Source organism: Antedon mediterranea, chromosome 5 (assembly GCF_964355755.1).
Source record: "Antedon mediterranea chromosome 5, ecAntMedi1.1, whole genome shotgun sequence".
Classification (NCBI taxonomy): Eukaryota; Metazoa; Echinodermata; class Crinoidea; order Comatulida; family Antedonidae; genus Antedon; species Antedon mediterranea.
Genome location: NC_092674.1, coordinates 9,866,598 through 9,894,439, shown reverse-complemented (window position 1 = coordinate 9,894,439; position 27,842 = coordinate 9,866,598). Strand labels below are relative to the sequence as shown.

General features: G+C 32.0%; 1 protein-coding gene across 2 annotated transcripts in view; it reads right to left on the bottom strand.

Annotated features, from left to right (window-relative positions):
• Positions 1-27,842, bottom strand: part of LOC140050130 (FHF complex subunit HOOK-interacting protein 1B-like) — a 41,181-nt gene that overhangs the window by 6,393 nt on the left and 6,946 nt on the right. The window contains exons 4-8 of one of the 2 annotated variants that reach the window (XM_072095178.1): positions 23,134-23,220; positions 19,577-19,618; positions 12,178-12,345; positions 4,230-4,309; positions 1,356-3,151 (exon numbers count right to left, since the gene is read on the bottom strand). In XM_072095178.1, the coding sequence (XP_071951279.1) occupies positions 1,356-3,151; positions 4,230-4,309; positions 12,178-12,345; positions 19,577-19,618; positions 23,134-23,220 (2,173 nt within the window). The remainder of the gene's footprint in view (positions 1-1,355; positions 3,152-4,229; positions 4,310-12,177; positions 12,346-19,576; positions 19,619-23,133; positions 23,221-27,842) is intronic. The other variant, XM_072095180.1, reaches the window with a different exon arrangement.

Genomic DNA, 27,842 nt, shown 5'->3' with positions numbered 1-27,842 from the left:
ACATTGAGGTATCAGTACAATCCAACACCCATGTCTAGACTTCTCTAGTGCAAATCTAGTGAATTGTATGTACTGTAATGGCTATGTAATGGTTATGAGCAAAAACTGGCTAAACCCAGGGGCCCCAGAATATGAGCGGGCCTCAATGCAGCTACCCAGCTTTAAAGGGCATTTTTCCCCTGCATTAAAGCACTAAGCTATACAGTACGTAAATTGTTGGATAAATCTGTCAATGTCTGACTGTATAGTCAGTTTCATTTTCCCTGCAAATGATATCTATCTATTATTGATCAATTGATCTAACAGTTTGTTAAAGACATTATCGGATTTAGGAGATTTTTACTAGCCTTAAATAATACAAAATAAATGTAAACACATCAATTGATTTGACAGATATGAACACATAAATAATTTCATTGAGTTGACACTTTTATTGGCACTCGGCAGATGCCTATATCTAGCTATACTTTAAATTGAGTAATACCGCAAAAGAAATTCATCAATGACGACAAACGGTAATCTGTCAATTAAAACTTCAATAACAAATCATGATTAAATCTAACAGATCTTATTATGTTAGATTCTTACTTGAGATGGTGAGTAGGCTGAATTCACCTACATATTACAAAATATATGTCATTGGGTATGAGGATATAAAATTATATTTTTAGTACAGGTTTACTTTTTTGTTTTACTTTACTCTTGTTTTTTTGGTCTGATTTTACTGTACAGCACATTGAGATATTCACATTTATGTGCTACTGTAAAAGAATAAATAAAATTAAATTTGTGTGCATAATCATCACCACAGATTTGAAATATACTATTATAAGAATAATTTATTCGTTTATCCAACAATTTACATATTGCTCAATGGCGTAATGCATGAAAAATTCCACTCCTAAGGGGCCCTTAAAGCTGGGTAGCTGCATTAGGGCTGTTAATGCTGGGCCCCTTAAGCTCTGGGCCCCAGGGTTTAGCCAGTGATAGCTCATAGCCATTACGCCATTGCTATTACTGCCAACTAGTATACCTCCCTATGCCAAGGAAACTTCTCCAAAACCAGACATTCGTGGGTTTACACAAAATACACAAACCAGAAGTGGCATTAATATTTTGTCTATACTACGTGCCTATCTTACCTAGATAAACTGAAAGGCCTTTTCCTCTCAGTAGTGATGACATCACCCAAGTTTTAGAAGAAAAAGTGTATAAAACCGCTTGTCCATAAAAGACGCCCCTACCTACCTTTCAGTTTTACATTAAAGAAATTTGAGATCACTAAAAATTAATCTTGGTAAACGTGCAATAGACATAAAATACAGGCGTTGAAAATACAAAGTGACAACACTTACCTGTTGATGGGGTTAGCGGGTTATTCTTAATCGGGCTAAACATAACTTGTTGAATAAGAGGCGTAGGAAGCAATGGTCCCGATATGATGGATTCAGGAGCAAGATGCGGCATAATAGCATCCAGCGTTGATTCCCGAGGTTTACCAAGCTCCTGCTCAAAATCCAGATCATCAAGCAGGTTGCCGTTAATTTGCAGCTTTTTCTTTGGTTGTTTCGATAAGATTCCACGCCCTGGCAGCGGTGAGCTATGTGTTGGAATGTTAGGAAGTTTACGTCGTTTATCCTGCAGAGGTGAATTCATCCCGTTCTGTACTGGAGAAATCGGTCCATCGAGTTCCCAATCGGATTCGCTCATTGAACTAACGCTGCTCAATGTTCCGAGTTTAGGCCTTCCTGTCTTTGGACTACCAACATACTCTTTGTTGATATTAAATCCTAAGGCAGTTAAAATCTTCTCGGCCTCATTAGATTCCGATTGTTGATCATTTTTGGACGACATATCAAAATCTGAATCGTAATTCCAAAACACTTGCACATCATCATTCATGGACTCATTACGGCTTAGCGTTCTTTCCAACGTATCAGTGTTCTCGTCTTCTGCAAGGTGTAAATGCTCGCTACTACCATCTTCTCCCAACTTGTTCAACCATTTTGACAGAGAAGTACCATCCTGGGTTTGGTCATACTTTGAGCTGAAGCCTTCAAACTGATTGAACCGTTTTACTTGGCCTTTAGGTGACAATGTTAGAGTGCTAGCTCGTTGTTTTGGAGGGCTAACAGAATCTGAATGACTTACTCCATTAATGTGTGTATTTTGTTCAGTCAATTGAACTCTTTCATTTAAACTTTTTGACCGAGGTTTTTTTAAGAGCAACTCTTCTTTGCGGTCGCTACTGGTGGAAATTCTATCATGAGTAGTGGACCCACGGTCATAGTTCAAAACCTCTTCAATACTCGAATTCAAATCGACTAATTCAATAGTTTTATTGTCATCAGAAGGTTCTGAACCGATTTTAAATGTTAAAATATCGCGTATCGTTTCCTGGACAATTGGGTCAGATCCACGTGGCAATCTCGGACTTGTATTTCCTTCAAATCCTGTTCCCAAAGGCAACGACCTACATTCTGAAAAACTGGAACTTAGGCTTGATAATGAGCCTTTACGGGCAGATTCTGGCGTACGGATAAAACTGTTTGAACGTTCAACGGGACTGTTTGAGCGTGACGTGTTCAATGCGCGTCCTTCTGATGAGGATATGCTGTCATTATCATGTCCATGGCTCATTGGACGTGGGTTCTCCCCATCATAGGGGGCGCTCCATGTCTGACAACCATGCACGCAATTGTATATACCGACACTTGCATCCTGTAAATATTCATTATGACAAGTGACAAAGTCTGATAAAGTTTCATCGGTGATATCGTCAAAACCATTCACGGATTGACTCCAACTACTAGACCCACTAGATGACTGAGACTCGCTATGCTTTCTCTGCTCAATCAGACGCTTGTCAAGTTGCGGAGAACCTCCGAGAACAACTTCGCTCTTCTTCGTTAGTAAAACTGAATCGTTTGTAAGATCAGGATTACTTCTTTTCTGGATTTGTTTGTTAGAGGAATCCTTCACCACTGGTTTGGTGTGTAACTGTTTATCTACCCCATTTATGGGATTCACTTTTGTTTGGCAGCAGTCTGGCGACAAGGATAAGAATTTCTTAGCACAACGTCCATCAAGATCGACATCCTTTACAGACTTTCTTTGGCTCACCATCAAATGTGTACAAGGTACAAGGTGTCTATAAAATAAACAAATATTGGTTTAAAAGGATGCAATGAATGCTGTCTATGAATTATTGTTTTATTAATTATACAGTAATTCAAAATATTTGAAGCTACATGACTTTACTAGGGAATACCCCTATTCAGGGAAACCCCTATTAAGTGGACACTTGAAACAAATGATGGGAAATATTATATTTTTTTACACTACAGTCAACTCTTTTTAGCAGACACCACAATTCTGGTGACATTGTCTTGCAAAACAAACTAGGGGAAATATTAGTTTTTTAAACTATAGCCAAACTCTATTCAGAGGAAAACCCTATTAAAGGTACACCTTGTTGGGTTCCAAAGTGTCCCCTTAATAGGGTTATAATATACCATTAGCTATTTTAATTTCTTTAAATAAAATGATTGTGTATAAAAAAAATTGAATAATCGATCAATTTTCAATTGTGTGTAAACAGCAATTGGACTTAGGATATACAGCTCTTCATCAAAAGAAAAAAGTTTAACAGTTGATGTTTTGAACATAATCCACCATTGAGATTGATGTATTAATCTTGCCAAGACTGAAACATTAGTAGGATAGAAATGTCAATTTAAGTGCTCGTGTAAATCAATGGATTTTCTTTATCAAAGCTGTACCTTATGATTCACAGGGAGTTACCATTTTTGTACTGGAGTAATTAGTGTCTACCTACTAGCTATAAGGATGATTTAATGCATTGACCTGCCTCCATGTAAATAAGAATAGAATGCGACTTCAACTCACAATACATTTTTTTGCAGATATGTTAAGGCAGAAACACTCAGTAAAGATTACTAGTGATTACAAGACTATTTTTTAAAGCTTAAAGCTCTGTCTACACTATCAAACTTCATGTGACAAATGTGATGTGCCCATACCCATGATATCACTACCATATTTGAGCATATCACTACCATATTTGAGCATATCACCACCATATTTGGGCACATCACACTAATTTTTGTTAAACTATTTTGATAGTGTAGACATAAACAGCTTTAGAATAATAGTCAGTTACACTTATGTCTTCAAAAACATCTGATCTCTTAATTGTTATACTGTACCTTAGAATTAATTGCATCATCACGTCTTCACAGTTGAGATCAAGCAGTGTGTAGAATAATGACAGGGTAACAAGACAAAGCTGCAAAACAAAATAGAAATGTTTACTAAACAAAAAATAACATTGTATTGTTCGAATTTTGAGGCAGGAAAAATCAAAATTACAGCCGATACTGTACTATAATTGATTGATTATATAATAATAATAATTCTGTAATACAGTGTCCCATGGGATGCCTGTATCATAGGCCATAAGCCTAACTATAACCTTAACTTAATACAGGCACCAGATATGATACATATGAATAATAGAGAAATGTCAGATTCAGTAAAATTAAGATACACGATACAAAATAAACTACAAGGTGTCATTGAAAGCATGGATGTACAGTAAAGCCTACTATACTCTGTGCTAGTCTAGTATATACAACTTATTTTTGGTTAAAAGATAACAAATTTTGTACACATACTTCATACGCAGACAAATATCAAAAGGGCGACTTATGGCGCTCATAAAGAAATACTAAAAAAACATAAACAAGACAATAACTAGAGACTTGAGAAAACATGTCCAAATCTGTATGTATAAGAGCAATTTGGGCTCAAACTAGATGCAAAATTGTCTTTCTATTAACTTTAAAATTAAAAAGGAAGATATAAAAGTGCTTAAGTGGCCTTTGAAGACAAATTTGTAATTAGGGAAACATCAAACATCTAACAAAAACCCTTCTATTCAATTCACTGTTTACATTTTATTTTTCTCATGAGACCTTTAGTAATACATTCTGCAATATCAATCAATCACTAAGCATAGCTATCAAAGTCGGGCGATTAATTGCAATAGAAATTATTGTATTGCTACAGTAAAATAAAAAAAATAGCTGGTAAACAATATTTATATATAGCATTATTATTACATAACAATCTTTCTTTTCGTTTTTAGTATTAAAACTAATATCATTGCTTGTTGTGGTGGTCAGGCCTGTATTTATTGTTTCACAGACTAGTACTATATTAGTAATTCAATTCAATTGACATTTTATTTTTGTCCAAAAGACAATAAGTCAAAAAACATGAAAAATTGAGATTAAAAAAAATAAGGATGAGGGCAGAATCCCAGTAAGATGAAACTCATGTGGCGGGATTAATTTAATAATTATGAATATAAATAACAATCAGGCCTGATAACAATAATACAGTAGTACTAGTAGTTACATTAAATTCAAGGATAATATATGTTGAAAACTATTTTGAGAATATGTACTTAAGTAATTAATTGCACTTGAATTGCCAGGTGAATATGAAAAAAACAATGTTTAAGGCTTTTTAAATTTACAATGAATAGCTTTGATGCTACTGTATTTTCATTGATTAAAAACAATGGAATTGATTTCTTAGGTGGAGCAGAGGTTATTAATTTATATTTCATTATTTAACCTTGATGTAAAAAAAACAAGACAGATTGATTACACTCGGAGGTTAAAGGCGGCCCCTAAATGATGTCAGAAGCTCTTTATTATTTACTGTTAATATTTAGATGACAATTAAATCTGCTCCACACACACAATTGATCCAAATTACTGTACAATTTATATATCGTAGACATAAAACAATAATTATTAAAGCTGAGCTTTGTATTTAAGTATTTGAGAATAAGGCCAAACCCAATGAAGCATGAAAAAAGGTGAGTAATGGGATTTCCCCTTTTGTATATCCCTGATATACACAAGATGACTAAGATGATAGAGGGTGTGGTATGCAATAATAGGATCAATACCATATACTTAATTACCATATCATCACGTGTACAGTGTTGTTGTGGGCCTTAGGTGTGAGTGCTAATTAAGGACTTTTCGATTTACACGTCCGCTAATGTCGACTGATACCAGGTAACATGATGTCATATTATGACATTATTTTTATAAAAAGTGCATTTCATCTTTTGGATAAAACAATACGCTGTTGGTCACCATGTGGTGTTTCTAGCAATAGGCCTTTATGAGTGGACACCACTATTAAGGGAAGAGTTTGTTTGGTCCTAAAAATGTCCCATTAATAGGGTCTAAACTACTACTAATAATAACCTCTACGTTCTCATATTAAAGTTTGGATAGTCATACTAACTACTACTTGTCAATCATTTCAGAAGAAAAAGCAATAAGGACATTTACAATTAAACACTCAATTTTTACCATTTTTCGAAGTCTCAGCTTAAAAAGCTGATTTTCAAAAGTAAACATATTAGCTTGTAATCTCCCTGTCGGATAAAATTCTAGCATAATAACTTTTATTTCACCATATGGCAACAACATTTACATCAACTGAGTCACATGACATTTTGATTTTATATCCATAAGAATAATTTCATTGTGAAATAGTATTATAATTTGTTTTTACACGCAATTTTAATGGATACACATTCAAAGAAAAATATTATCGTAGTGTGAAAAACTATGAATGTTAGTGTGATTTTGGATTGTATATTCATAGCATTATAATTCAGCAATTTAAGCTTGTGACCTAATTATAACACACATAATATATAGATTATGGAGTGGTATAAATTTAAATTAATTGATCGATTTTATTCAATTAAAGTATGTACAGTATAGTATTTAAAAAAATTAATATCAATATATAACTGCAGTTGAGAATGCATTAGGATCAATATAAACACATGGAGATGATGTAGTTTTATATTAATATTTTAGTATTTGCTATTATTTACCTTATGTTATATTTTGTATGTACAGTATTTATAAACATTCAATAAAGACTACAATGCCTAATTCGCACTGGACTTTTAATATTGCTTTCATCTTCAACTGAATATTATGAAATATCTTTAATCATAAAACAAATAAATGTATTAGAGTTGTCAATAATGACATTTAATATTTTAATAAAAAATGAGAAATGATAATAAATCATTCAGTGAGATAGATATAAATATATGTGGTTATTTATCACTACTGATGATGCCCTGTGAAATAAATATAAAATACTGTATACAGATCCAGTGGTAAAATCTTTGAAGTGCTTACAGACCTATGTAAAACTGACCGATACAAACAGTCTGCCATTCCTTATTTACCTCCGCCAAGGAGGTATATGTAATCGGTAGTTTTTAGTATACTTTTCAGACCTGCTAGTGTTAAAAGATAGGACAGAATTTTTCAAAAGCCGGTGAGCAATCTTAAAGTAACAAGTAAACTGAAATTGCATTTTCTCGAGAACTACTTGTCCAAAAAACTTCATTTTTGTACAAGAGGCAAGAGTTATAATTTGTGATTTGTAATTTTTAAACATAATTTGATTTAATGTGCACGTTTTTTTATGCCAGTAGTTTAAAAACCCTATTTCTTTTCAAATTCACTCGTTTGATTTTCGCGTTGCTGTTCTATTGTTAGTCAACTAAAGCTATTGTTAATTGAAAGGCTTGTTACATAACCATTACACCAAACTCACATACACACACAAAACACGCTTGTATTTTGTAGTGAAATTAGCCTAAATCACAAACAGCATTAAGAGACACACAAATATATATACCGTACTGACGCGGGTATAAGCCCACCCCCCTCGAACATGAAATCACGTCAAGTTTGGGGGGTGGGCTTATACCCGAGGATCCAAAAATGCAGATCGTCAAAAACAGCACATGTACACTGTGTATTCCACCATGCGAGCGAGCGCCCTCACGTGTACGACGTTGCCTCTAAATACACGAGGTGTAGAGTGTCGGAAAATTAAGCTTATAGTTTGTGTAATTTATCGTAGAATATCTTATTTTAAACATCAATTGAACAAGAATTTATCAAGCAGAAAAGCAAGTATACAATGTTCGTTAAATAGAAATGTACCAAAGAAATTCAATAAGCTTGTTTATGGCAGCCGATACTAAATAGTGGTTTTCCGTTTTGACGACTTCGACGCGATGGAGTGTAAACAAAACAGGACCGCTAGGCCTCATATGGCCTAGCGTATATTAGCCTAGCTTGGTTATGATCAGAGGTAGGTGTATTCGGTGTATGGACGTCGCCAAATACAAAAATATGTATTACGACACACACTGTAGATCTTCGAATTAATGGGTGGACTCATTTTTCATGAAAATTAGTCAACAGTCGGGGTGGGGCTTATACCCGAGTATGGGCTTATACCCGCGTCAGTACGGTATATATATTTTTCCTGGAAAAGCTTATGTAGGAGAATTTTACAGTAGGCGGAGGCATGCACTCTCGAGTGGCTTTCTAGTTCCTTATATTGTTAAACTTCTAAAAGCCCAATAATGATGCATTCCATTAACTTTTTTTTTTATGTAAGTAAATTTAAGATAAACAATTGAGACATTTTTTATAATTAATTTATAATTAATTGAAATTTTAAAATCTGATAATATAATTAAATAATTAAGATGAATATGTGGACAATTAGTAAGTAATCTAATAACCTTGCAATACTGTTACATTTTATTTTTAATGTGTTTTTTTTTGTTATTTCTTTTTTGTATGTTTAAATTTTATGTGTAGATTTGCTGTGAATTTTTCTATTTTTTGGTCTACAATATTTTTAGACTAAATTTTTATATTATACCTGAATAAAAGATAAATAAATACATAAAATAAAAGAAACTGGAATCCTTAGAGTGACCTTTAGTGACCTTGCTATAGAAATATGATCATTTGGAGCAGCAAAACCAATTTCACACCATTGGTACACTATTGCATCCATTGGGAAAACCTATTAATTCTTTTTATACTTTACAACTGTATTCAGATGGAACTCAAATCCATTGAGATATTTCTATTTAACTTTATATCAATTTAATACAGTACTGATCACATTTAGGTAACAGAAAATTCTAAAGTTCAACTTTCTAATCTCTTACTTGGTTACTTACTTACAACAGGGAATATAATGAACTAATCCGCATCACACTTCAATATTTTGGGATAAGCTCCTGTAGCCTGGCGATTACTTTAATCACTTTTATTTTGTATTGAACTTACACGATTTTAAGTTACAGCACCTGTAATTGAGCACTATGTAGTACTAGTAATAGGGACTTGTACGTCCACTAAGCCAACACTACCAATGCTCCCTTGACATAGCCTTGCCTAAGCCAGCCGATACTATATTTACAAAGATCATTACATGATATGTATTTACTGGTGGTGTGCCAACATGAATGTCCACTTAATCAAAACATGTTTATACTAATGCACGAGTAGCGATCTACAACCATGTCGACATGAACATTCATTTAAAGTGAAAAGTCCTTATTTATTGAAACATTACAGGCAGTACCTGTAATAGTGTATGTACTACTGTAACAGTATTTAGTGTAGTGACCAATACTATTATGGTAAAGTGAATGTCACATGCAGTGGATTAGACCCACACTCCAATCAATCTTAGGATTAGCTTAAATCCTTTGACGCATATGGCTTCAAAAGTGTTCAATATTTATTTTCAATCTATTAATGGACTAGCCACTAGGCAAATCAATTTAATGGTATTAGGATCACTTCCTGCATATTTTCTAGACAGGTAAAATCGCTTTCCCAAGAGGCTTACGAAAGATACTAACTGTGCAAACAGACGGAAAGATATTAAACATCATTAACATTGTGTCATCAACACATTCATCTAAAAGATAAAGAATCTATGGTATCAACCATGTTTGCTAATAGAATTGTATTTTCATATCTGCATGGACTGTGAATCCAAACACCGCATAATCAAATATTTTTCTGATAAAAAGGGGTTTGTATCAAATGGTATTAAAACACCGACATAACAGTACATTGAAACCTAAATGCCTTCTTCCCAGCTCTCAATATCTACAGTAAGCACTACCCCTCAGGCACTTGTTTATAACTCCACTGTAGGAATGTTTACAACATCCACCAAATACAGTAACTTGTTTCGTTCAATTAAGCTTTAATCAAATTTTGAAAAGCACAATTATCATTGGACTTAAAACAAATTGATGATGGAAGTGTTTTAAACTCTAGACTTCTTACACATTAATAGTATTGAAGTAGCAAGAACCATTAATATACCATTTGTGTAAAGAGGTCTAGAGAGGCAATAACACTACTGACTTGCTTACCGCAATATTGACAACATTTTATTAAGGCATGTGTGACAATCATGATGAGTGTAGGCAATAAAACCAAGAGGTGGCGGAACCAAGAAGCCAAAAAAGTAGAGGAAACAAGAAGTAAAAAAGGTAGAGGGAAAAAAAGAAGCCAAAAAGGTAGAGGAAAAAACAAGAAGCCAAAAAGGTAGAGGAAAAAAACAAGAAGCCAAAAAGGTAGAGGAAAAAACAAGAAGCCAAAAAGGTAGAGGAAAAAAACAAGAAGCCAAAAAGTAGAGGAAAAAATAAGAAGCCAAAAAGGTAGAGGAACCAAGAAGCCAAAACAGTTAGAGGAACCAAGAAGCCAAAAAGGTAGAGGAACCAAGAAGCCAAAAAGGTAGAGGAAAAAACCAGAAGTCAAAAAGGTAGAGAAAAAAACAAGAAGTCAAAAATGTAGAGAAAAAAACAAGAAGCCAAAAAAGTAGAGGAAAAAACAAGAAGCCAAAAAGGTAGAGAAACTATTAAAGAAGCCAAAAAGGTAGAGGAAAAAACAAGAAGCCAAAAAGGTAGAGGAACCAAGAAGCCAAAAAGGTAGAGGAAAAAACAAGAAGCCAAAAAGGTAGAGGAAACAAGAAGTTAAAAAGGTAGAGGAAACAAGTTCAACTTAAATTGTATAGGGAAACCAAGAAACGAAAACGGTAGAGGAAAAAAGTTCAACTCAAATTGTATAGGGAAACGAAGAAGCCAAAAGGTAGAGTTCAACTCAAATTGTATAGGGAAACGAAGAAGCCAAAAGGTAGAGTTCAACTCAAATTGTATAGGGAAACGAAGAAGCCAAAAGGTAGAGTTCAACTCAAATTGTATAGGGAAACGAAGAAGCCAAAAGGTAGAGTTCAACTCAAATTGTATAGGGAAACGAAGAAGCCAAAAGGTAGAGTTCAACTCAAATTGTATAGGGAAACGAAGAAGCCAAAAGGTAGAGTTCAACTCAAATTGTATAGGGAAACGAAGAAGCCAAAAGGTAGAGTTCAACTCAAATTGTTTAGGGAAACGAAGAAGCCAAAAGGTAGAGTTCAACTCAAATTGTATAGGGAAACGAAGAAGCCGAGTTCAACTCAAATTGTATAGGGAAACGAAGAAGCCAAAAGGTAGAGTTCAACTCAAATTGTATAGGGAAACGAAGAAGCCAAAAGGTAGAGTTCAACTCAAATTGTATGGCATTCAACATCGTAACAAATTAAAAGAATAAAGAAGTGAGTCAGTGTGATACTACAACTTAGCAATCACATCTTATATTTCTACTACTGTACCTCCTCTTTGTCTCTTATAGGTCAACAAAGGTCAATAAGATATTATTGTCCATCAACATTTTAAGTCCAACTACAAAGTGACAAGACAATTACTCGCTGCATACTACTTGGTGCCAAAGAATTCTAACTTAATGGCATACATCGCTTAAATAGTTCACACGTCGTAAGTATCGTTTAACGTTCAATCTGTTGGACCGTGTGATAATGCAATCACATGCATACTTAGTGAAATGCCGACTTTTCAAAACATATTATTAACATCAAATACCTGTAATGAACATTTCTTGAAATTTAACACAATTACAAATTTAGAATGGGATTTCTGTTCATGGAAAGCAAGATGCAAACTAAACTACAGCAGTATCAATATTCTGGTTTTTTTCACATCACAAAAAGATGAGCACTAGTTAACACTTTTCGATTCATGCAAATAAATTCGCCTAGTGAAAAACCAGCTTTATCCTCCCTAGTATTTTTCAGCTAGGAACTCATTGCAGCTGAATTGGTTGAGAGTTATTAAAATAATAAAATACAAAATTAATTTGTCCTACTTACCCTTGAGTTACTGCCAATGCGTGATATTAGCGAGTCCAGTATAAACTTGTTCTCGTGCTGTGCGGTACAAATGAATCGGAGGAAAACCCGCATTAGGCTTGGTTCGGTTATACTGCGTAAGAAGAGCTCTACATATGCCGTGGCTGCGATAGTTTCTTCAACTGAAATCTGTGAAAAGAAGGAAAACTTATTAATAACAAGATTTAACGTAAACAATTTGTGTTTAATATTATTAATTGAAAGTTAAAACTGCTTAACCTCTCTGGTGCAGGCACAGCTTACAGTATTTAAGCGACCAACTTTTTGTTCTTCCTCTACACAGTGCATTTTTCACCTCACAAGCGGCCAGAGACACTTTTTGACTTACGATTCAGATCAAACATTTAAAAATTGCTGTTTTGTTACTGAGCAATTTCTTTACTAATTTCTCAAACAAGATCATCTTCTTTTGTTTAGTAGACAGACAAACAATTTTTCAACTTTTATCAACTGGTATAATCTGTATTTTTTAATTTCTTTATTGTTTTTTTAATTTTTATATATATAATTATTAACTTTTCAAGGCAATCCTGCCACAAGATTTTCATCTTGGGATTCTGCCTTTGTCTAAACTTTTTCTCCCAAAAATGTCAATCTGTCATTACGATTTTCTTTTGGACGAAAATAAATCTTTTAAATTGAATTACTATTACTATAATAAAGGGTTAGCAAATGTTACGGTGGGTGCACTAATTAACTAACTTTTTAAATTAAATTACTTAAAAAAATTATTCTATAATAAATACAAATGAAACTAGAAAGCCACTCCGAAAGTGCATACTTCCGCCTACTGTAAAATTCTCCTACATAAGATTTCTCCGGTAAAAAAAAAATATATATATATATTTGTGTGTGTCTTAATACTGTTTGTGATTTATGCTAATTTCACTACAAGCATGTGTATGCGAGTTTGGTGTAATGGTTATGTAACAAGCCTTTCAATTAACAATAGCTTTAATTGACTAACAATAGCAACAGCAACGCGAAAATCAAACGAGTGAATTTGAAAAGAAATAGGTTTTTTAAACTACTCGCATCAAAAAAAGTGGACATTAAATCAAATTATGTTTTAAAATTACAAATCACAAATTATAACTCTTGCCTCTTGTACAAAAATGAAGTTTTTCAGACAAGTAGTTCTCGAGAAAATGCAATTTCAGTTTACTTGCTACTTTAAGACTGCTCGCCGGCTTTTGAAAAATTCTGTCCTATCTTTTAACACTAGCAGGTCTGAAAAGTATACTCAAAAAGTGGTCCAGAATTAGGACCATGGTCCCAAAATTGGACGGAATGGTCATTGACCACATATCTATATGTATCTTCATTTTGGTAAAGATCTTGTAATTACCTTTTGAGTAATCCTGCTAACAAACAAACAAACAAACACACATATACCTCATTGGCGGAGGTAAACAATGGTGAAATTTATAATAATTGATAAAAGTAAAATAGATGTTTTCAATTTAGTGAGCACTTTTCACAAGGAACAGTAATACTGTATACCATTCCCAGCCTCAGTGGCAACTAGCCATAGTGCTTTATCTAACTCACATTCTCAAGGTTTGAAAAAAGGGGGTGTAAAAAGATGAACTATTAAAAAAATTTAATTCTTTAAAAATGATGACAATGTGATTTGTCTACAAAACTCTACAATACACTAAATTAAGCTTGAAATGTACAAGATAAAAATTTAAGAAGAAATGGCCATAAAAAATGTGAAAACTATATGAGGCAATTAATTAATTAGGCATCCTATAATTGGGGATGTTTTATTGTTGGATGTGGTTGAAAAAAAAAAATAATACTTATTAATTAGTGATTAATTAAAGATGTATTGTCCCCAAAAACACGAAAATATAAAATTGATTGAATATTTAACCAAAAACCCAATTGTACTATTTTTTTAATTTGAAATTTAATTTGAATTAAAGTTTTTACATATATATAACTTTAATAGAAACTATATTTAGAAATCTATAATAAAGGTAAACAAACGACTGCCAATGAAAGAAACCATCATTAACAATGACATCATTTATAATGTTTAGCATTAATTGTATGTCTCGCCATTTAATTCCCTTGATAAGATTGTTTATAATTTTCACCTTACAAAACCTTTTAAAATAAAATATTTTGATTTAAACAAGTAAATATTTCTATTTCTTTTAATCAAATCATGGAGGATGATCAAATTAAGTACTCTGAATTTGAATTGCTATTACTAAACTAGAAAAAGAAATTTGTAAAAGTAAAGCAGTGGAAGATCCAGGATTTTGAAATAGGGGAGGGTTATCGCTACCAGGGTCTTAAAGTATTTAAATAAAGTGCTGAATTTAATTTGATGTCCCATCTTTTGCATTACAATTTGTGGAATTTAGATTTAAGGAGAATTTAAGAACTGAGAATTTAAATTTGAGTTGATTTTCTACATTTTGAAAATTGGTATTTTACTGTATTAACACATATTCCTTCCTTTCCCCAAGAAGACATCACTTTGATTACTAGATAGAAGCCAGTTCAGTCGATTATGGTTTAATATTATGATGTAAAGGTCACATCATAATTTATTTATTTGTATATAATTTGTAATGTAAAGGATCATGTCAAAATTATTTTACTGCAGTAAAAATGTAGTTACTGCAGTAGAATATTGAATTTTGAAATGATCCTTTACATTACAAATATATACAAAATAAAAACATTTTGAAGTGACCTTTACTTCATAATATTAAACGTATAGTTTTACTTTGTTTCAATGTATAGGCTTATAAAGGCAGTCACTGCAGTAAACAGCACTGTATACTAAAAAAAGCTTGCTAAATACAGTATTGCATAAACAGGTTAAAGAGTAAACAAATATATTTACTTCAGTAACTGCAGTAGTACATTCTAGCTATCAGTTTAAATATTACTTATAATTATTACTTAAATACTGTTATATTATTTCTAAATGAATGTCACTCAATATTATTGATTGCCTAATCTAGCTGACATAGGTAAATACATACCAATTGAAAACAATTGATCTAAAAATAAATCAATTAATATATAAAGAATAAGATACTGTAAAAAAATAAAGACTATTACTGGTAACGTAAAAGGATGGAGCATTATAAAAGGTTTTTTACTCGCATCTTCTTTATTAGAAAATATTAATGACACAAAATGTATTAATCCAAAGAAAGCATTTAATTTAATTACAATTTTTATTTTTTTATTTTAAGGCCCTATCTATCTAGGTAGAAGTGGATATTTGTCTTACTACAACAGAACAAAAAGAAGAATTTAAAAATATTATAGCATCATATAAATTAGTGTTAACAAATATTTTCAATAATAGGGAGCTTTGCAACGACTAAACTCCATCATGTAACAATATTATGACACGTACTGTAACCTTGCTCCTCAACTAGACACAGGTTTCTGGTTTCTAGGTCCAGGCTGTCACGCCTAGATTGAAGGTAAATAGGTCAATCTGTATTATTGCTGAGGTGTGACACCTCCCTTCTCTATAAGGTTGATGTGAGGTGTACTTAGTACATTCCTCAGCGAATCTTATATACGGTAATACACCTGAATAGTTCTATGCAAATTACCCTTTTCGTATAACTTTGAAGACCCGTCACTTTTGACTGTGACACAGGCGACGACCGATGTCACATCGATTGACCTAACCGAGGTTGGTCATCAGTCCTCACAAATTGGAAGCTCCGCTATTGAAATCTATGAATCTGGGATTTTCCCTTTCCGTTGATATAACACAGAGACTACGACCAGTCAGATCAAGAAAATCACACTTTGAGTAAATTTTAAGGCTTTTACAAAAACGAAATTTGTCATCTATACAAAATCGAAGCTAAATGAAATTTTTTCAAGATCAAATCTGTAGATTTAAAAAAATTAAAGATCAAAAGATACATTTCAAAAGAAATAAAACATTTCTTTTAGACTATTATAATTTCAAACCTTTCACCTTAACTTGGGAATTATGCCCTTAGGAGTTTCAAATATTAATAACGATATCATATGATCATGTTATTATGTCACATGCATGCCTTAGACCTATATTTAAAGTAAAGTGGGTATTAATATTTTGCCAATGGCTATTGTACAGATACATATTTTCTGTCTGTTTTTTTTTTTCAACGGAATTTCACATTGCACAATCTTGAAATATTTTCATTATTCTTTAGAAAAAAAAGAATAAATTATTAGCGATAAAAACAAATATCCAAATATTGTTTCAGTTTAAAAAGGTTTAAAAGAAAAAAAAATAGACATTTTATTCTTAATTTTTAATGTAAAATAATTTATTGACTTTATTTATTATTTTTATTGTCTTTCTATTGGCATTTAAACACTATAGATATGTATAAATATACTGTATGTTCAAACAGTATTCAGAATATTATTTAAATTGACCTGTTGTGTATTAATATAGACATGAATTGGTTTACATAGTGAACTATAAATATCTCTATTTAATATATTTATGCAAATTAGATACTGTAACACATAAAACCCGCTGTACAGAGATAACAAAAATTTTTTTGTGTTGGTACAAATTCCACTATTATTATTAATACATCACAAGACTTATTAATATGCATGAGTGATTTGATGAATATCCAAGGAGTATTATCATATTGTTGTGAATTAATAGCGTAAAATGCAATGCAGAGCGAGTTAGTATATAATCAGGGAATAGTGGTTGCCGTGTGGTTATGACAATAGTTTTTTTCTCTCTTGTACAGTAACAATAATGTTAGCAGCTGTGGATTGCATGAAGTGCTTAATCTATTGTAATTAGTAAACAAAGTAATGAATAATTATTAATAAAATAGTTTTAAACAAAATTATAATTACTATTTATAGGTTTAGTAAGTAAGGATTTCTTTTTAGAATATAATATAAAGGATATTATACAAATAATGAATGTTTATGAGTGCAATGGTACAAATAATGGCACGAGGTGAATGATGAAAGGTTATATCAACGAGGCAAAGCCGAGTTGATATAACCTTTCATCATTCACCAAGTGCCATTATTTGTACCATTACACGAATACAAAACATTCATTATTTGTTTTATATAACATCTAGACGTTTTTTTTTCGTACACAAAAATGTTTCAAAAAGTACTATTTAACGATCGTTGAATAGTGCGTACTATTGCACGCCATGTGACCCACATTCGTCCAATCAAATGACAGGAATTTATATAGGTGTTATATAATATTAAATATTGAATGTCTCATAACTGTATACAAAACAATTAATATTATATTTAAAGATGTATTGTCCCCCTGAAAAAATAATTCTTAAAAAAAAAATTTGTTGAATATTCCATTTTATTAACGTAACAGTTATCCAATTTGACCAAAAATTGGGTCTAAAAAAGTGTATTTACCTGAAAAAAAGTAATTTAAAGCAAAAAATGGTCAAATTGGCTGCCAGCCAATGGATTTTTGGTTGAATTTAACCATTTATTTTGTCATTTTACTAGTTTTTTTTCCGTTTTTTTTTCTACGGAAGTGATTAACTTTATATTAACTACAAAATAAGGTATTCAAAGTCTGATTTAATTAATCTTAATTTTTTATGTTTTTGGGGGACAATACATCTTTAAGATTACGAGAATTAGTAATTTAAACAACTATTTTTTAAATAAAAGTGATTATTATATATTAAAATTAGTGAATGTGAATTTGATAAAATATAATAGAATCATGAATAGGTATTAATAAAATAATAATTATTATTAAAATTATTTGTTAGTTTGTATGTGTAATATTTAATACAGTGATAAATAGTTTATGAAAAATACATACAATATCATATTTATTATGTATATTATTATCATATGTTTATAAACTACTATAGTGCACTGTAGTTTAAAAGTAACATTGTAAAAATAAATCTTGTTAATGGCAGTGTTATTTTCCAATACAATAAAATAAATAAAAAGACAAAGTAAACAAAATTATAAATAAAATGTGATAGAATTAGAAGTTTGTTGATAAGAAAATAAATAATATTATTAGTAAATAATAACAGTTGTCGAAAGTTGTTAATCCACTTTATTAGGATTATATTATTAATAAAATAATTAATGTGAGTGAGTGGCCGAGCGGTTAAGACAGTGGAACCGTAATTAAGTAGCCATAACATCGGCAGGGTTCAAGGCTCACTCACTCCATGGTTCTGGTGGTAGAACGAGTCTTCTCGGATAAGGACTACAAACCGTAGGTCCAGTGTACACATCTAGCTCGTGTGCACTTTAAAAAACCTAGTACATCTTTCGAGACGAGTAGGGGGTCACCCCGGTGTATTAGTACATCACAGCCAGTGATCATAACTGGGCCCTCTGGGAGACCACTCTTCGACTGAAGAGGTAACCCAGTATAAATATATATTTCAATCAATAATAAAAAGTATTATATAATAATTGTTGGAAATGTATGAAATATCAAATAAAAACTTTAATCAAGGAATAATGACATAAAACCTTATTATATAGATATTGTAATTTAGGAAACTATTTCATATAATATAAAAGTAAATTAGAATTGGGATTATACTGTTATCATATTATAATAATCAGTATAAAAAGTGAATACAATATACAGTAGCTTTACAGTAGATATATTTAGGTACTTAGATTATGCTTTAAAAAAAAGTACTTAGGGACCGTGTTTAAATTGTTACAGTACAGTTACCGCAGTACTGTAACTAACTACATTTTGTTTAAACTCTATTTGTAAGTATTTTTGGGTAATCAGACTGAGACACAATATTCATTGCAGTGACTACCTCACTTTACAACAAGCTAAAATCATATGCTATTGTTGCAGTAAGAACAATTTAGTTCCTGCAGTAATTGCAGTAGAATAACTTTGACTTTTTATACCTTTTTTTCTATTACAAAAAGAGCGCCATAAATAGCATACATTAAAATATGAAGAACACATGCAAAACTATGCTAAAAATAAGGTATTGAAAATACCAATGTCATGATTGTGTTGTACAAACAATAACTTCAAAAGTAATATTATAATATAAATAGACCTATTTCATGACTGTCAATTATTTCCATATTTTGAGAAAAACATTTTTGATGTCAAAGGCAATGCTTTCATGTCCTTGGGTGCCAATTTGACAAATTTAAAAGCTTGTTGAATTTTATTTTTGTATTGTACTTCTTACTATTTTGTTTGTAATCATGACATTGCTATTTGAAAACAAAGTGTAGCAAGGTTAGATAACAAAAGAAAACATTGACAAATAAAAAAAACCCAAAACCACCAACATATACCAACATGAATGCCGTGCAAAAAATGTGAAACAAACACAAGACCTACCACGTTGTCAGAGTCTGCAGGATCAACATTACCTCTGGAAAACTATGGAATGAAGAAAGTGGGAAGATGAAATGACGGAAAGGAAAATTATGCCATGTGGAAAGGTTTATGGCATCTGGAATGATTGAATTATAATTGTACTCATTTTTTAAAATTTGTTTAATTATTAATTATTTAATTAATTATGGTGACATGATCGGAATTACCTGGAAAATTACGGAATGAAGAAAGTGGGAAGATGAAATGACAGAAGGTGAAACTATATTTATGCCAAGTGGAAAGGTTTTATGGCATCTGGAACGATTGAAATATAATTTTACTTATTTAAAAATATGAACATTTGTTTAATTATGGTGACATGATCGGAATTACCTGGAAAATTACGAAATGAAAAAAGTGGGAAGATGAAATGACAGAAGGTGAAATTATATTTATGCCAAGTGGAAAGGTTTTATGGCATCTGGAACGATTGAAATATAATTTTACTTATTTAAAAATATGAACATTTGTTTAATTATGGTGACATGATTGGAATTACCTGGAAAATTACGGAATGAAGAAAGTGGGAAGATGAAATGAAAGAAGGTGAAATTATATTTATGCCAAGTGGAAAGGTTTTATGGCATCTGGAATGATTGAAATATAATTTTACTTATTTAAAAATATGAACATTTGTTTAATTATGGTGACATGATTGGAATTACCTGGAAAATTACGGAATGAAGAAAGTGGGAAGATGAAATGAAAGAAAGTGAAATTATATTTATGCCAAGTGGAAAGGTTTTATGGCATCTGGAATGATTGAAACATACTTTTACTTATTTTTAAAAATTTGAACATTTGTTTAATTATGGTTATATGATCGGAATTAACCTGGAATGAAAAAAAGTAGGAAGATGAAATGATGGAAGGGACAATGCTGGAATTTAAAATAATTGAACACATAATTTAATACATAATTTTTAACATGTAATATGAAATGAGTACAGTACTGGTACATGATTTAATCTTATTCTCACTTCTCGTTATTCATTGATGTCTCTCTCAGTACACAAAAATAGGTGTAGTGTTTTAGAATAGGAACTGTTAACATAGGTGCGTCTCTGTACAAAATGTACATGTGTATGATCGAAAAATATAACACAGTTTAGAATTTTCAACCGAATCAATTCTAGTTTCGGGTGAACATAATTTAAGACTGTAATGAGTTAGCTTCCAATAAAAAAAAATAAGGTATAATGATAATAGCTCATTACTGTCACGGTTGATGCAACAAAATCGTTTTGCAACTAATGGTTAGAGATGTATCAGTGATTTGAAAATGACTATACTGTACTTATAAGTACTATAGTAGTGGCATGAATTGAAGTATTAGCAATAAGGTACAGTAGGCTACAAATGACTTATACTATAGTACTTTGTAATGCATTACTGACAATGTAAAAATGGATAAATTAGGATATTATGATAATATACTGTAATGAAGGATAATTGGTTATGATAGTCTGGCCTTAGCAAGGATATCACAACATACAATTAAGAAAAGGGTCAGAAAAATAAATTGGAATAAAACTTTATTTTTTAAATAAACTACTGTACATTTAAAATTGAAAAAATATGATTAATGTATGCAAGTCAGAATTTGGGATGGTATAATGTTCGAAAATTTATGAATGTTTATCCAGATAAAAAAATACTTTAACTAGATTGGAGATTAAATAATAAAACTATAATTATGTCACATAATTCCAATCATATATTAAAAAAAAAAAACCAAATTGACCTTAATTTATTTACAGCATATGCATTTTATATTGTATTTTATGTATACTATACTAATACTATACTAGTACTATAGTATGTATAGTTTCATATTTTGTTATTTTAAAGACGGCCCCTGGATGTTATCAATAGCTGGCCTGAAGGTTCAGCTGGCTGGAAGTATTACCATTTTCTATATAAACTGAAAACATTTTTTTTTAAATAAACAAATTTTTTAAATTTATTTTTTGGGATAAAATTTTAAAAATGGTAAAGAGTGGATAAAAGTCCATTAAAAATAAATACATAAAAAACTTAAGCACATCCTGTCAATGTGGTTATTGAATAGTTTAATCTGGATTTAAATACTTGACAGAGAATCGGATTCAGTTACTGTTGCCATGGTTTTCCATCACAAATTCAATTCAAATAAAACATATTTTAGGACAATTTTGCAGACAAACTATTTGTAGTGACATTAAGTGCATCAGCATTGTGTTTATGTGCTGGGGAAAAAAAATTAAAATGTACGGTAATATTTATAATAAAATCACTGCATTTTAAGATGAACACATTTTTATGCTGAAACAAAAAAAAGCAATTGTGTTTAAATTATACAGTGAGGAACACACATTCTGCAGAGGAAAATAAAAAGAACATAAAAAAGTGGTAGCATACGATAGCTTTGTACATTGAAAACATTAAAAGCATAAATTGACAAAACTGTTTCTTCTGGGATTTTGTGAAAACTGTAGTACAATACTGAACATACTTTGTGATTATAACATTCTTAAACTACAGTACAGTAATTTATACATACAATAATATTAGTAGCCTTATAATTTTAGTAATTACATTTTTCTCAGAAAAAAAAAAGAAAATGTAAAATATCTGGAACAAAAAATTTGGAATCAATTAGACTGTGTTTTATATTGTACACGAACAAACAAACATTAAAGGTGACCGTGTGAGGCTGTGTCAATTTATCCAGGTATTTATGTCAAGTCAAGAAATTGACAGTGATAGAATTTGAGTGAAAAATGTACAGTAGGATGCATTGTGGGTTTTGAATAAAGATAATATTATACGAAACATTTTCTGAATATTATTTGAATTTTATTATTAACATAACATATAAAAAAAACAAGGACTGTTAATGTTGATGTTTAGTAATGCTAAGCAAAATCTGTACAGTTATTATGCCTCTGTGGGGAATTGTAAATATGATCAAGGAATACTTAACTACTACAGTATGTGTTTTACTGTATTAGCATGGTTGTCAACATTGACAAGGTTATACTTGACCAAGATCTACTGTATGTTACTAATAGTATAGTACTACAGAGAAACAATAAAGGGCATTGATGCCTTTTTTATCAGAAATTCTAATAATTTTATGAATTTTAAAACTTTAAGAAATATTATTATTTATATGTTATCTATTATTGTTTTTTGTTTGTTGTCTTGTCTTATTGAGGGCCCAATAAAATCAGTTAACAGTGGCTGGGTCACCATCTTGAAATATGGTAAATTAAATCAATAAATAGACCTGTTGAAAGGAATTCAAACATCAACAAAATATTGAAAAGTTTCTTTTTTATAACCTGTATGAAAATGAGTTGAAGACAAAATTACATTAATATCATCAGTGTTATCACTACATTCTAAAAAGCAACTAAAAAAAAAAAAATACAATGTAAAAGAGTGCCAAAATCCATAAGACCCAATTCATGCAATGGAAAATCCCCAAAGGCCATTCCCTGTACAGTAGCTAGTGTACATTAGTGTAAACCTACCTGATGTAGTGCTGGTCCAATCACAGGGACCAGGAACCCATCGTGGAAAAACTGCACCAGCTGATCACTGACAAGTGGATGTGATACCTGTAACAAATAAAAAATACAATTTCAACCCTAAGGGGACACCAATGAAGTGTGTACCTTTAATAATGAAGAGTGTCCCCTGAATAGGGGTTTACTATAGTGTTAAAAACCTATCTTGCCCTTTGTTTCACAGGATAGTGCCCCCTTAATAGTGCTTAATACGGGTGTACCCTGAATAAGGGGTATCCTAAAAGATGGGTTATACTGTACTATATATACATTGTATTCCGTAATGAAATGAGGCAAAAATCTGCAACAACTGCTCAAAAATGTTCCTACCTGTAGAGCAGTCTAAACAACACTACAGTACTGTTTAACCAGATTTACAACCAAAAAAATTGTACACGACAGACATTCAATATTTGGACTTATATTAGCTATACTGTAGCTGATGCTACAATCATAAAGTTATTATTCAATAAAGAAAACGGACACACAGGAAAACACATACAGTATAGTAGGCCCTACTAAAAAAAATTTCTACGCAATAATTATGTTTTTGTAACAAAACCCAGCCCATACTAAACCCAATATAAGCTACCGTATTGTTCAATACCAAGGTTGTCTATTGCTCACTACAAACAATAGGTTGAGGCAACTTTTATTACTGTACACAATACTCATTTAAGATTAACCACAATGCAAGGAAGAAGTTCATTTACAATTTTTTTTTAGCAATATTGTTGAATTTTTAGTCTAGTGTAGTATAAACATAGTTTTTTAATTGTATTTTTGATACCATTTCTAAAAAAATGTTTACCATTAATACCAAGCAACCAGAAGGTAGTTTGCAATAGCTTTTTGCTATGCTTTTGTACACTGGCAAAATTATTCCCTGCAATTAAAGACACCACAATAATTTGTACATTCTAGAAATGATAAGCAAATAATTTATAATAAAAAAAATATAGAAAATAGATTTTTTTAAATGAAATCTCATTGTATCTTCTTTAATAAAGAGATTACAATATGAGCTAAGACTGTATAGTAGTTCTTGTTTTAATAATAATATTTTGCTGCTTCCTGTATTTATGAAAGAGAGATCCTACTCCATAAATTAATATTAAACTACGGAATATTTCAAGGAGCTATATTAATAACAGATTTAAATATTATTATTAATAATAAGGCACAGCTATTTAAGATAAAATGTAACTTCAATATTAATATTCTAAAAAATAAAAATAAATTGTAGACAATGATCTACTGTATAGCAAAGATGGTAATGTCAAATTAAACATGATTTATAATATCTGTGTTATCTGTGTCAAAATATCACATGATATATTCAAACAAGGAAATCAACAACCATTAATAAACGGAAATGTAGAGAATTTCTTTTAATCTAGGCAAATCGAGCATTATATGGATTAGTTTTTAACTAGTTTTTTCATAAACAACCCTGTAATTTAAACATACAGGATGTAAATGTCTATCTGTTTTTGAAAACTATAAATTTAGTTTGGCTAAAGAAAGCACGGTTGTATGAGGATCAACGCTTTAAAAAATAAAGGTTTCTCTAAAGCTTAGGGTATGTTCAGACTCACGGAGTTACGGTGGAGTTATCTACGCAAGGCGTACGGTAATCCGTGGCGTTAAAAGTCAAGGTGTTCAGACACAACGATTAGCATTCCAAACGTCTTGCGTTTAAAGCAGAAGTTCCGTCATACCGAAACGGCCGATGGGATACATACACACAATAACAACAACAGAGCTGAGAGTGACACGGGCGAAAGTTTATAACACTAGCTAGGCCTAGCAATATAATACAATGTTACCTTCAAATGTAATGGTTTTTTTGCCGATTTTTTTGCAAATCCTTACAGAAGATAGTAATTTCGAACATAATTATTACACGGACAATGACTTTGCCATTATTTGTATGATTTTAATTAATTTTGTGAAATCATGTCACCGACGCCAACTTCGTCAGGAAGAATTTTGCAGTTTAGATGCAATTTCTTTAAAAACAGCCATCTTGTTGCCGGCGCTAGCTTTCCAATTCCTAATTTCTATCTTGTCTATAAATTCAGGGCTGCCCCATAATGAAATCAAATCAGCCACGTCTGTACTTTTCCATGTAACACGTTTCATTTTAATTCGAATGTTGCTGTTGATCTAGGCTAGCTCGAGGAATAGCTATATTGTTTTGCTATTAAAAAAAACCTCGCGAATAGACTGCTGCTAATTGCGGTCGTGTCTTTTCATTGGCTGACGTTGACCGGAGGTTGAAATCACTGATGCATCAATGGATTAGCCTTATGAAATCTACCCTCTCCCGCTGGAGTTATTAACGCCACTGGCGCGGAGTAACAGCTCCCTAACGCTAATCCGCGGCATGGTTCAGACACAAAAATATGTACGCCGCGTACATAACTCCACCGTAACTCCGTGAGTCTGAACATACCCTAAGTCTAAAATATCATAAACTAGTTTGACAAAAAAAGTGTGACATGCCCATGTGTGATATGATGTCATCATGTACAGTACAGATAAAAACTACTGCAACATTTGCCACGCGTAGGTAACGTAGTCAACGCGTGGCGGGTGCGTGGCGGTTGCGTGGCGTAGCATTCGTAGTGCGTAGGCTACGCGTAGCATTCGTAGCCTACGTTGTGATCAACTGTGTGTGGGAATTCCCCAAACTCAACTGTGTACAAGTACATCGTCGACGGCTAAGCAGGCTACGAAAAGTTCGAATAAAAAGAAATGATACGATTGTTACAATAATATCATCATCATTATTAAACATACTTGAAATTCAAATTTTTCTAAAGGAAATAGCAATTAAAATTGCTCAAAGCCTAGGCTAGACGCGAAAAGTCTAATTAACTAGGCCTACTGCTGACTGCTGTACATTCACCATCGCCGGCCAGGCAGTAGTGTACAAAATGAATTGATGACGGGCCGTTATTATGACTACCTTTCATAGTAATAGTAACTATTAGTAGTAGGCCTAAAATTGCAAGTTAATTTTTTATAAGTAATTAATACAGTACTCAGTATGTTTCATCTAAACAAAAAATATCCAGGTTTGAAACTTTCGTCGTAACTGTACATCAAACTCCATTAATATTAGCTATTGTAACAACCTGCAGCAGAGGATCGGTGTGGAGGGTCAAGTTACAGGTCGTTTAGAACATCGTCATCAGCAGAGAGGAGGAGGATCGGAGGACACATAACATGTGCTTGCCTGATCTTGTTGTTTTGTTTTTTTTAGTCATGCGCGATAATAGTAGATAGTATTTAAATAAATGTTAGTTTAGTTATAAATAAAAATAAATTATAATTAACATTTTAGGGTTAGGAAATATGCAAGACTTTATTTAATAAAAGTTGAACTTCACTAAATTGAAGGTTAAAATCAAAACATAAAAGTACAGTTCAGAGAGAGTATCCATCCGCGGATCATAAACACGTGGATATAAACACACTGGGCGAATGAATTACGAATGGAGTGATCCGTCTCGATTTCCGTTGGAACAAAAATAATATCGCATTTGTATTCTATTATTTTGACATTTACAGTATTTAAACAATTCATATTATCCCATAGTACTAAATAAGCGTAATATTTCATTTAAACGCATTTTTAAAACGAAACATCGTTCATTATAATATATAGCCTAGTAAACAAACATAGTTCAGACAGTAGAGAGTTGTACTGCGCGATACAAACACGTGGGTAAACAGCAGCTTCACGGCGAAAACTGTCGTATCGAGGAAATATCCTTCCTTCTGTCACCTAGGCTATACCACATTATTTCACATTTTCACGCCATGTACATCGTATTTAACGCTTGTACACAGTATGGATTATCATACAGTACTACTACTAAGTAGGCCTATAAGTACTATAGGCGTACCACATATTTTAAAATTAAACTGTCGGTAGGTACGCCGGTAACCCTACCTTTTTAGCTAGCTAGCTAGGCCTAGCCGGAGGCCATTTCACACAAACAGATGACGACCGCCGTCCACCGTACGTTGGCCGATCGGTGATAGATGTACACTTGTTCTTCTTTCATAAAAATAAATGTCCCATTTTAACACAACCAACACACAGTAATTAATACTAATATTAATACATTTATTATTACTTCACAGTAATTAACTCGCATTTTAAAATTGATGAAAACTAGTATTCAAAATCGTTAACAAATTCCGTGTGTGGTGCAGCAGCACAGTACCATTCTTTACTCCATGACAGTACACAATAATCTGAACATTGGAATTTCCCCTCCTAGCTCTCGCTTCGTAGGCTACGCGTAGACTACGCGTAGAATGTTAGCTTGCGTAGATTACGCCACGCGAAACCTACGAAGTTGCCACGCGTACGAAACGTAGTCTACGCGTCCAAATGTTGCAGTATTTATTATCTGTACTGTACATATAGGCACATCACATTTTGTTTATCAAATAAAGTTTGATAGTGCAGACAGAGATTTAAGTTTAATATTGTGCTGGGCAGAGGTGAGTGGGAACACCTACCATCAAAATCTTCTACCCACCTTTGTTTTGAACTTAATGTACAGTACTGTATTACCCACCGAAAAAAAAAATGCACTGACAAACAGGAACGCAATGTGTAAATGGTACTGACTATAAACACAGGCATTGTT